Below are 12,500 nucleotides of genomic sequence, written 5' to 3'. Positions count from 1 at the left end.
GAAGATGAGTCTGGATACACTGCAGCCATGGGAGGACAAGTCTGGATACACTGCAGCCGTGGGAGGACAAGTCTGGATACACTGCAGCCGTGGGAGGACAAGTCTGGATACGCTGCAGCCGTAGGAGGACGAGTCTGAATACGCTGCAGCCATAGGAGGACGAGTCTGGATACACTGCAGCCGTGGGAGGACAAGTCTGGATACACTGCAGCCGTGGGAGGACAAGTCTGAATACGCTGCAGCCATAGGAGGACGAGTCTGAATTCGCTGCAGCCATAGGAGGACGAGTCTGGATACGCTGCAGCCATGGGAGGATGAGTCTGGATACACTGCAGCCGTGGGAGGACAAGTCTGGATACACTGCAGCCGTGGGAGGACAAGTCTGGATACGCTGCAGCCGTGGGAGGACAAGTCTGAATACGCTGCAGCCATAGGAGGACGAGTCTGAATACGCTGCAGCCATAGGAGGACGAGTCTGAATACGCTGCAGCCATAGGAGGACGAGTCTGGATACGCTGCAGCCATGGGAGGACGAGTCTGGATACGCTGCAGCCATGGGAGGACGAGTCTGATACGCTGCAGCCATGGGAGGACAAGTCTGGATACGCTGCAGCCGTGGGAGGACGAGTCTGGATACGCTGCAGCCATGGGAGGACGAGTCTGGATACGCTGCAGCCATGGGAGGACGAGTCTGATACGCTGCAGCCATGGGAGGACAAGTCTGGATACGCTGCAGCCGTGGGAGGACGAGTCTGGATACGCTGCAGCCATGGGAGGACGAGTCTGGATACGCTGCAGTTATGGGAGGACGAGTCTCGATATCCTGCAGCCATGGGAGGACGAGTCTGGATACGCTGCAGCCATGGGAGGACGAGTCTGGATACCCTGCAGCCATGGGGAAGACGAGTCTGGCTGCGCCGCAGCCATGGGAAGGACAAGTCTGGCTGCGCCGCAGCCATGGGAAGGACGAGTCTGACTGCGCCGCAGCCATGGGGAGGACGAGTCTGGCTGCGCCGCAGCCATGGGGAGGACGAGTCTGGCTGCGCCGCAGCCATGGGGAGGACGAGTCTGGCTGCGCCGCAGCCATGGGGAGGACGAGTCTGGCTGCGCCGCAGCCATGGGGAGGACGAGTCTGGCTGCGCCGCAGCCATGGGGAGGACGAGTCTGGCTGCGCCGCAGCCATGGGGAGGACGAGTCTGGCTGCGCCGCAGCCATGGGGAGGACGAGTCTGGCTGCGCCGCAGCCATGGGGAGGACGAGTCTGGCTGCGCCGCAGCCATGGGGAGGACGAGTCTGGCTGCGCCGCAGCCATGGGGAGGACGAGTCTGGCTGCGCCGCAGCCATGGGGAGGACGAGTCTGGCTGCGCCGCAGCCATGGGGAGGACAAGTTTGGCTGCGCCGCAGCCATGGGGAGGAAGAGTCTGGCTGCGCCGCAGCCATGGGGAGGACAAGTGTATTCAGACTCGTCCTCCCCATGGCTGCGGCGCAGCCAGACTCGTCCTCCCCATGGCTGCGGAGCTATGATAGAAAGGAGTCAGGACACGCAGAGCATCGCAGCTATGATAGAAAGGAGTCAGGACACGCAGAGCATCGCAGCTATGATAGAAAGGAGTCAGGACACGCAGAGCATCGCAGCTATGATAGAAAGGAGTCAGGACACGCAGAGCATCACAGCTATGATAGAAAGGAGTCAGGACACGCAGAGCATCGCAGCTATGATAGAAAGGAGTCAGGACACGCAGAGCATCACAGCTATGATAGAAAGGAGTCAGGACACACAGAGCATCGCATCTATGATAGAAAGGAGTCAGGACACACAGAGCATCACAGCTATGATAGAAAGGAGTCAGGACATGCAGAGCATCACAGCTATGATAGAAAGGAGTCAGGACACGCAGAGCATCGCATCTATGATAGAAAGGAGTCAGGACACGCAGAGCATCGCAGCTATGATAGAAAGGAGTCAGGACACACAGAGCATCACAGCTATGATAGAAAGGAGTCAGGACACACAGAGCATCACAGCTATGATAGAAAGGAGTCAGGACACGCAGAGCATCGCAGCTATGATAGAAAGGAGTCAGGACACGCAGAGCATCGCAGCTATGATAGAAAGGAGTCAGGACACACAGAGCATCGCAGCTATAATAGGAAGGAGTCCAGGACACGCAGAGCATCGCAGCTCTGATAGAAAGGAGTCAGGACACACAGAGCATCGCATCTATGATAGAAAGGAGTCAGGACACACAGAGCATCACAGCTATGATAGAAAGGAGTCAGGACATGCAGAGCATCACAGCTATGATAGAAAGGAGTCAGGACACACAGAGCATCACAGCTATGATAGAAAGGAGTCAGGACCCGCAGAGCATCGCAGCTATGATAGAAAGGAGTCAGGACATGCAGAGCATCACAGCTATGATAGAAAGGAGTCAGGACACACAGAGCATCACAGCTATGATAGAAAGGAGTCAGGACCCGCAGAGCATCGCAGCTATGATAGAAAGGAGTCAGGACACGCAGAGCATCGCAGCTATGATAGAAAGGAGTCAGGACCCGCAGAGCATCGCAGCTATGATAGAAAGGAGTCAGGACACGCAGAGCATCGCAGCTATGATAGAAAGGAGTCAGGACACGCAGAGCATCGCAGCTATGATAGAAAGGAGTCTGGGCACGCAGAGCATCACAGCTATGATAGAAAGGAGTCAGGACACACAGAGCATCACAGCTATGATAGAAAAGAGCCAGGACACGCAGAGCATCGCAGCTATAATAGGAAGGAGTCCAGGACACGCAGAGCATCGCAGCTATAATAGGAAGGAGTCCAGGACACGCAGAGCATCGCAGCTATGATAGAAAGGATCCAGGACACGCAGAGCATCGCAGCTATGATAGAAAGGAGTCAGGACACGCAGAGCATCGCAGCTATGATAGAAAGGAGTCAGGACACGCAGAGCATCGCAGCTATGATAGAAAGGAGTCAGGACACGCAGAGCATCGCAGCTATAATAGAAAGGAGTCAGGACACACAGAGCATTGCAGCTATAATAGGAAGGTGTCCAGGACACGCAGAGCATCGCAGCTATGATAGAAAGGATCCAGGACACGCAGAGCATCACAGCTATGATAGAAAGGAGTCAGGACACGCAGAGCATCGCAGCTATGATAGAAAGGAGTCAGGACACGCAGAGCATCGCAGCTATGATAGAAAGGAGTCAGGACACGCAGAGCATCGCAGCTATGATAGAAAGGAGTCAGGACACGCAGAGCATCGCAGCTATGATAGAAAGGAGTCAGGACACGCAGAGCATCGCAGCTATGATAGAAAGGAGTCAGGACACGCAGAGCATCGCAGCTATGATAGAAAGGAGTCAGGACACGCAGAGCATCGCAGCTATGATAGAAAGGAGTCAGGACACGCAGAGCATCGCAGCTATGATAGAAAGGAGTCAGGACACGCAGAGCATCGCAGCTATGATAGAAAGGAGTCAGGACACGCAGAGCATCGCAGCTCTGATAGAAAGTCAGGACCTGCAGAGCATCGCAGCTATGATAGAAAGGAGTCAGGACACACAGAGCATCGCAGCTATGATAGAAAGGAGTCAGGACACACAGAGCATCGCAGCTATGATAGAAAGGAGTCAGGACACGCAGAGCATCGCAGCTATGATAGAAAGGAGTCAGGACACGCAGAACATCGCAGCTATGATAGAAAGGAGTCAGGACCCGCAGAGCATCGCAGCTATGATAGAAAGGAGTCAGGACCCGCAGAGCAGAACCTATCGATTGCTAATCAGGACGGTAATGCTATTTCTGCTTCTCGCTGACCGTCCGTTGTTGCAGCGGCTCCGATAAAGGCAGCAAGTGCGTAAAATAAGCAATAATTAGAACAGTGGTCTCCTTTACGCTGGATCGTGCTGCGGCCACCTCAGCAGATAAACAATGGGGGACATCATTTCTGTATTGGTGCATATCCCGAAACATGAAAAAAAGAAGAAAAAATTGAATAAAAAATGTAAAAAACTAAATAAATCCGAAATCTTCACCTTCTTAGAGTATAAAGTGTGGCGGCTGTGACATCTCGACACTGCGTTACTGCATTAAAGCCTCCCCGAAATCATTCCTGTACCGTTATGTAAATCAGAGCGTTACCTAAACGTGGGATTTTGGCGCTCTCCCCCCGACGCCGCCAAGTTGCTCCCTAAACGGTTATTTGATGATATCAAACGCTCGTCTTGTGCTCGTGAATAATTAATGTTTCCCCCTTTTATATATTTGTGTATTATTTGTGGCACGTTGGTATATTATCTTCAGGGGGCCGGCGGAGTTAGGGAAGGGACGGGGGGGGCGCGGAGGCTCCGGTATAATTCAGGCGCGCCATTTAATGAGCGCATTATACTGAATATTTTATTAATGCATTTGTTCATCTGCTTCATGAGGATTCTCATAGACTGCAGCCTTAACCCCTTCATCGCCGCCCCGTATCTGCGGCACCGCCGGGCGGATGTATAGCTCATCGGGCTCAGAGGGGTTAATGCGTGTTAATAGCTTATCCCGTCAGTTTAGAGCCGGAGCCGTCTCGGGGGTTGCGTGGGTTACAGTGGGAAGCAGTAAATTATTCATTACTAATTAAAATCCATGACACCACTGATACCTGTATTACACCGGCGTATACGAGGACGTGTATACGGCAGAGCGAGCGGAGGAAACACAATCTATGTCATTCACTTCTATGCGTTAGAATGACAGGACCGGCCCCAGCCTCTCCTCTCCCGCCCGTCATTCTGCCTCACAGTGATTATATACGGGCGTCCTCACAAGGAAATATACTCACCGGGTACACAAGGACCTGGTATTAATGGTGTCAGGACCATGATCACCAGTGATAATGGATCAGATGTATCAACATGGCCTCCTGCATGATAAATGTGACCTGACAATCAGTGCACAGTCTGCATTCAGCCTTATCTGCTCAACTTTCTAGCAACACTATATTATACTCAAGAGCTGCACTCACTATTCTGCTGGTAGTATCGATGTGTACATACATTACATTACTGATCCTGAATTACATTATGTATTATACTCTAGAACTGCACTCACTATTCTGCTGGTGCAGTCACTGTGTACATACATTACATTACTGATCCTGAGTTACCTCCTGTATTATACTCCAGAGCTGCACTCACTATTCTGCTGGTGTAGTCACTGTGTACATACATTACATTACTGATCCTGAGTTACCTCCTGTATTATACTCCAGAGCTGCACTCACTATTCTGCTGGTGCAGTCATTGTGTACATACATTACATTACTGATCCTGTATTATACTCCAGAGCTGCACTCACTATTCTGCTGGTGCAGTCACTGTGTACATACATTACATTACTGATCCTGAGTTACCTCCTGTATTATACTCCAGAGCTGCACTCACTATTCTGCTGGTGCAGTCACTGTGTACATACATTACATTACTGATCCTGAGTTACATCCTGTATTATACTCCAGAGCTGCACTCACTATTCTGCTGGTGCAGTCACTGTGTACATACATTACTTATCCTGTACTGATCCTGAGTTACCTTCTGGCTTATACTCCAGAGCTGCACTCACTATTCTGCTGGTGCAGTCACTGTGTACATACATTACTGATCCTGTACTGATCCTGAGTTACCTCCTGTATTATACTCCAGAGCTGCACTCACTATTCTGCTAGTAGAGTCACTCTCTACATACATTACATTACTAATCCTGTACTGATCCTGAGTTACATCCTGTATTATACGCCAGAGCTGCACTCACTATTCTGCTGATGCAGTCACTGTATGCATACATTACATTACTAATGCTGTACTGATCCTGAGTTACCTCCTGTATTATACTCCAGAGCTGCACTCACTATTCTGCTAGTAGAGTCACTCTCTACATAATTACATTACTAATCCTGTACTGATCCTGAGTTATATCCTGTATTATACCCCAGAGCTGCACTCACTATTCTGTTTGTAGCATCGCTGTGTACATACATTACATTCGTTATCCTGTATTATACTGCAGAGCTGCACTCACCTTTCTGCTGGTGGAGTCACTCTGTACATACATTACATTACTTATCCTGTGCTAGTCCTGAGTTACATTGTTTATTCTACTCCAGAGCTGCAATCACTATTATGTTAGAGGAGTCACTGTGTACATACATTACTGATCCTGCATTACCTCCTGTATTATACTCCAGAGCTGCACTCACTATTCTGCTGGTGCAGTCACTGTATACATACATTGCATTACTGATCCTGTATTGACCCTGAGTTGCATGTGTTATACTTGTGTATGAATGCACCAGCAGAACAAGTGCAGCTCTGGAGTATAAAAGTTAAGAAAATAGTGTGCACACACTTAGAATTAGAAGAATGAGGGAGGTGCTAGTGTAAGAGGATAAAAATCCCTGAAAAATCATATATAAATAGAACACTGCACTCTCAATGGGCAAGAATGAATAAAGATCTAACTCTTTCTCGATGCTAATAGATTTTTAATACAGAAGGCAAGATAGCAACAATTGAAAGACATGACACTAGCGACAATTAACTCCAGGACCTTGATCACATTAATCGCTAAATTACTGTGAAGAAAAGAGTTTTTTGGAGTTTCCTCAATGATTAACAGACAGTAGCCTCCTTACTCATAGGCATATGTATAAAGACGCTCGTCCAGAAATCCAAGAAAAGTGGCAATACGGTGAGGTTTTTCCTGTTCCCTCCACAGTGGAATTCAGGGTAGGAATATCCTGTCCTTCCTGGGCAGTTAGGGAAAATTAATCACCTGTATAGAAGTGCAGGAAGATCCTTGAAGTAATGAATGCATATGTCTTATGAGTGGGCTCATAAAATGAATTTGTGCTCCAGACCCTCCGGGGTTAATGATGTATTTGTCTTTTGTATACACGTTAAGCTGAATTGCAGTCTGCGTCCCCAGGAGCTGTGGCCATGTGAGCTCTGGAGTATAATACAGGAGGTAACTCAGGATCAGTAATGTATGTACACAGTGACTGCACCAGCAGAATAGTGAGTGCAGCTCTGGAGTATAATACAGGAGGTAACTCAGGATCAGTAATGTATGTACACAGTGACTGCACCAGCAGAATAGTGAGTGCACCTCTGGAGTATAATACAGGAGGTAACTCAGGATCAGTAATGTATGTACACAGTGACTGCACCAGCAGAATAGTGAGTGCAGCTCTGGAGTATAATACAGGAGGTAACTCAGGATCAGTAATGTATGTACACAGTGACTGCACCAGCAGAATAGTGAGTGCAGCTCTGGAGTATAATACAGGAGGTAACTCAGGATCAATACAGGATCAGTAATGTAATGTATGTACACAGTGACTGCACCAGCAGAATAGTGAGTGCAGCTCTGGAGTATAATACAGGAGGTAACTCAGGATCAGTAATGTATGTACACAGTGACTGCACCAGCAGAATAGTGAGTGCAGCTCTGGAGTATAATACAGGAGGTAACTCAGGATCAATACAGGATCAGTAATGTAATGTATGTACACAGTGACTGCACCAGCAGAATAGTGAGTGCAGCTCTGGAGTATAATACAGGAGGTAACTCAGGATCAATACAGGATAAGTAATGTAATGTACAGTATGTACACAGTGACTGCACCAGCAGAATAGTGAGTGCAGCTCTGGAGTATAATACAGGAGGTAACTCAGGATCAGTACAGGATCAGTAATGTAATGTATGTACACAGTGACTGCACCAGCAGAATAGTGAGCGCAGCTCTGGAGTATAATACAGGAGGTAACTCAGGATCAGTAGAGGATAAGTAATGTAATGTACACAGTGACTGCACCAGCAGAATAGTGAGCGCAGCTCTGGAGTATAATACAGGAGGTAACTCAGGATCAGTAATGTAATGTATGTACACAGTGACTGCATCAGCAGAATAGTAAGTTCAGCTCTGGAGTATAATACAGGAGGTAACTCAGGATCAGTAATGTACATACACAGTGACTGCACCAGCAGAATAGTGAGTGCAGCTCTGGAGTATAATACAGGAGGTAACTCAGGATCAGTAATGTACATACACAGTGACTGCACCAGCAGAATAGTGAGTGCAGCTCTGGAGTATAATACAGGAGGTAACTCCGGATCAGTACAGGATAAGTAATGTAATGTATGTACAGTGACTACACCAGCAGAATAGTGAGTGCAGCTCTGGAGTATAATACAGGAGGTAACTCAGGATCAGTAATGTAATGTCTGTACACAGTGACTGCACCAGCAGAATAGTGAGTGCAGCTCTGGAGTATAATACAGGATGTAACTCCGGATCAGTACAGGATAAGTAATGTAATGTATGTACAGTGACTACACCAGCAGAATAGTGAGTGCAGCTCTGGAGTATAATACAGGAGGTAACTCAGGATCAGTAATGTAATGTATGTACACAGTGACTGCACCAGCAGAATAGTGAGTGCAGCTCTGGAGTATATTATGTGATACAGCATGTGTAATGTTAGTAAATCTCTGTGTAGCTGTGGCTGTGTATTGATGTCTGGACACCGGCTGTATAGCTGATCCCACAGTCCTAATTACCATGGTGACTATTTCTCCAATGTTCTGGATTCCGCAGTGACTTGTAGTCTTGAGTGAGTTTCTTCCCAGTCTCTTTCTCTCAGTCTCAATTTGCAGTGTCAGAATGATAGATTATTGTGTTTTTCAGGCTGGAGCCGTGAAAGATTATATTAAAATGATGTTGGAAAATGAGAAGCTGAAGTTCCTGGTGTTCGGGCACCATCTCTCCATGCTCCAGGCCTGCACCGAGGCCGCCATCGAGAGCAAGGTGAGCGAAGCGACCGGGACGCGGTGACCGAGCCTGAACCTGGGCCGGGTGCAGGGTCCACATAGATCAGACCGTGCCTTCCCCGTGTGCCGCCGTCTCCATCCAAGACCGGATCCACTGATCATGTATCGTTACTACATCGCCCAAGATGGCGGCCTCCAGCGAGTGCAGGGGCTCTTTAATTATGCAAGACAGCTTCCCTTATGGTCATATTTACTAAGAAAAACTGTGAGCGCACGCCTCCGGGGAGATGGTGAAGTCTTAATTGGAGGTGATTTCAGCCCATTAATGGCTCGGCGATGCACGGTGTCAGAGAACGACAGTCAATAAAGCGCTAGTGACAGTTTAATTAATAACCACCTTAAAATGTAAGCTCCGCGTGGCAGGACCTCGCCATTCCTTCTGAACGCATCTTCAATCTGGAACTTCCTTTGTGTTTAACCTCATTATAGGTATCGATCTGTTGCCTCTGCAAAAATCTGTGTACAATGCAGGGGCCTGTGCAAAGCGCCAGGATCCGATTCATCTATCCCTGCATACAATTTTTCATTTTTTTTTTACTACGACGGTCATTTTTGTGCAGAAAATTCTATAAGTAGTGATACAAATATATCGCCTTATACAGTTAGGTCCAGAAATCTTTGGCCAGTGACACAATTTTGGCGAGTTGGGCTCTGCATGCCACCACATTGGATTTGAAATGAAACCTCTACAACAGAATTCAAGTGCAGATTGTAACGTTTAATTTGAAGGTTTGAACAAAAATATCTGATAGAAATTGTAGGAATTGTCACATTTCTTTACAAACACTCCACATTTTAGGAGGTCAAAAGTAATTGGACAAATAAACCAAACCCAAACAAAATATTTTTATTTTCAATATTTTGTTGCGAATCCTTTGGAGGCAATCACTGCCTTAAGTCTGGAACCCATGGACATCACCAAACGCTGGGTTTCCTCCTTCTTAATGCTTTGCCAGGCCTTTACAGCCGCAGCCTTCAGGTCTTGCTTGTTTGTGGGTCTTTCCGTCTTAAGTCTGGATTTGAGCAAGTGAAATGCATGCTCAATTGGGTTAAGATCTGGTGATTGACTTGGCCATTGCAGAATGTTCCACTTTTTTGCACTCATGAACTCCTGGGTAGCTTTGGCTGTATGCTTGGGGTATTGTCCATCTGTACTATGAAGCGCCGTCCGATCAACTTTGCGGCATTTGGCTGAATCTGGGCTGAAAGTATATCCCGGTACACTTCAGAATTCATCCGGCTACTCTTGTCTGCTGTTATGTCATCAATAAACACAAGTGACCCAGTGCCATTGAAAGCCATGCATGCCCATGCCATCACGTTGCCTCCACCATGTTTTACAGAGGATGTGGTGTGCCTTGGATCATGTGCCGTTCCCTTTCTTCTCCAAACTTTTTTCTTCCCATCATTCTGGTACAGGTTGATCTTTGTCTCCTCTGTCCATAGAATACTTTTCCAGAACTGAGCTGGCTTCATGAGGTGTTTTTCAGCAAATTTAACTCTGGCCTGTCTATTTTTGGAATTGATGAATGGTTTGCATCTAGATGTGAACCCTTTGTATTTACTTTCATGGAGTCTTCTCTTTACTGTTGACTTAGAGACAGATACACCTACTTCACTGAGAGTGTTCTGGACTTCAGTTGATGTTGTGAACGGGTTCTTCTTCACCAAAGAAAGTATGCGGCGATCATCCACCACTGTTGTCATCCGTGGACGCCCAGGCCTTTTTGAGTTCCCAAGCTCACCAGTCAATTCCTTTTTTCTCAGAATGTACCCGACTGTTGATTTTGCTACTCCAAGCATGTCTGCTATCTCACTGATGGATTTTTTCTTTTTTTTCAGCCTCAGGATGTTCTGCTTCACCTCAATTGAGAGTTCCTTAGACTGCATGTTGTCTGGTCACAGCAACAGCTTCCAAATACAAAACCACACACCTGTAATCAACCCCAGACCTTTTAACTACTTCATTGATTACAGGTTAACGAGGGAGACGCCTTCAGAGTTAATTGCAGCCCTTAGAGTCCCTTGTCCAATTACTTTTGGTCCCTTGAAAAAGAGGAGGCTATGCTTTACAGAGCTATGATTCCTAAACCCTTTCTCCGATTTGGATGTGAAAACTCTCATATTGCAGCTGGGAGTGTGCGCTTTCAGCCCATATTATATATATAATTGTATTTCTGAACATGTTTTTGTAAACAGCTTAAATAACAAAACTTGTGTCACTGTCCAAATATTTCTGGCCCTGACTGTATAAACGGAATGTCTCCAATGATTTCCATTACCCAAAGGATAGGGAAAATTTAGTGGGATTGAGTTAACAGGGCAGCCGCTGTCCTTGTGCCATGGAGGTGTCACTCGGAGTTTTGTACAAAGTTCACCAACTGTCATGGCGTCTTCGGGCTCTGTTCAGACTACAGATTCTGACACTCCGCCTGATGGTTTCTCTGCAGTCTGGGATCAATGCAAACTCAGGCATCGACCAACTGTGTGCTAATTCATAGGCAGGCGAACAAGAATTATGAATACTTTGAACGCTGTGAGATCGCTAGCCGATGCTAGCGATGCCGAGCGCGATAGTCCCCGCCCCCATCGCACTTGCGATATCTTGTGATAGCTGCCGTAGTGAACATTATCGCTACGGCAGCTTCACACGCACTTACCTTCCCTGCGACGTCGCTCTGGCCGGCGACCCGCCTCCTTCCTAAGGGGGCGGGTCGTGCGGCGTCACAGCGACGTCACACGGCAGGCGGCCAATAGAAGCGGAGGGGCGGAGATTAGCGGGACGTAAACATCCCGCCCACCTTCTTCCTTCCACATTGCCGTCGGGACGCAGGTAAGGAGATGTTCCTCACTCCTGCGGCTTCACACACAGCGATGTGTGCTGCCGCAGGAACGAGGAACAACATCGTACCTGCGGACGCACCGACATTATGAAAATGAACGACGTGACACAGATCACCGATTTTGGACTGTTAAACGCTCGTTCAATTTGAGCCCGACGATATCGCAAGTGCGATGTTGCAACGTGCTAAGTACCCCTTAATCTCTTCTAGTCTGCTTCCTCCTATGGTCACATGTGAGGAAGCCTATCACATTTGCTCCCCTCCTATTTATGCTGGTTGAAACCTTCAACCCATGCCAGCTATAGTTTATTCTAGGTAAGTCTGTGAGATGTGATGTCCCAGACTTACTGGTGAAAGTTGTTCTCATTGCTTGGAGCGGTTGTGGAGTTTACACCTGTTTTGTACTTCCTTCCTGCTCTTGTTTTCCTCCTGAATCGCTTATTATCTTTACCTTTTGTGTGTGCGCTGTGGCAGAGTTTTGGTTTTCCCTTGTCTGTCTTTATCTGTGGGTTTCATCACACTCCTGGGGGAAGTGGGAGGAGTAATCCTATCAGGACTGGTCAGGGGTAGGGCCAGGAAGGAGACTCTGACCTCTGCACCATCAAGAGTATCCTTGAGGTTAGGGTGAGCATAAGGCCCCCTAGCTTGGTGGACTGCATAGAAGCCCTGGATCCCCACTACTCCACAGTCATTGTGATACTAATTGGTCTTCTATTTAGTGGCTCTCGGCCGTGGCAAATAGATTAGTAACAACCGGCCACTGCTTCTCGCTGCTCAT

General features: G+C 47.8%; 1 protein-coding gene across 1 annotated transcript in view; it reads left to right on the top strand.

Annotated features, from left to right (window-relative positions):
- ZRANB3 (zinc finger RANBP2-type containing 3) overlaps positions 1-12,500 on the top strand; it is a 255,035-nt gene that overhangs the window by 150,624 nt on the left and 91,911 nt on the right. The window contains exon 9 of the mRNA XM_075319678.1: positions 8,737-8,856. Within this exon, the coding sequence (XP_075175793.1) occupies positions 8,737-8,856 (120 nt within the window). The remainder of the gene's footprint in view (positions 1-8,736; positions 8,857-12,500) is intronic.

The sequence above is a fragment of the Anomaloglossus baeobatrachus genome, chromosome 7 (assembly GCF_048569485.1).
Source record: "Anomaloglossus baeobatrachus isolate aAnoBae1 chromosome 7, aAnoBae1.hap1, whole genome shotgun sequence".
In the NCBI taxonomy this organism is placed as follows: Eukaryota; Metazoa; Chordata; class Amphibia; order Anura; family Aromobatidae; genus Anomaloglossus; species Anomaloglossus baeobatrachus.
The sequence above is the reverse complement of the archived record's forward strand: the minus strand, read 5'-3'. Positions and strand labels throughout refer to the sequence as shown.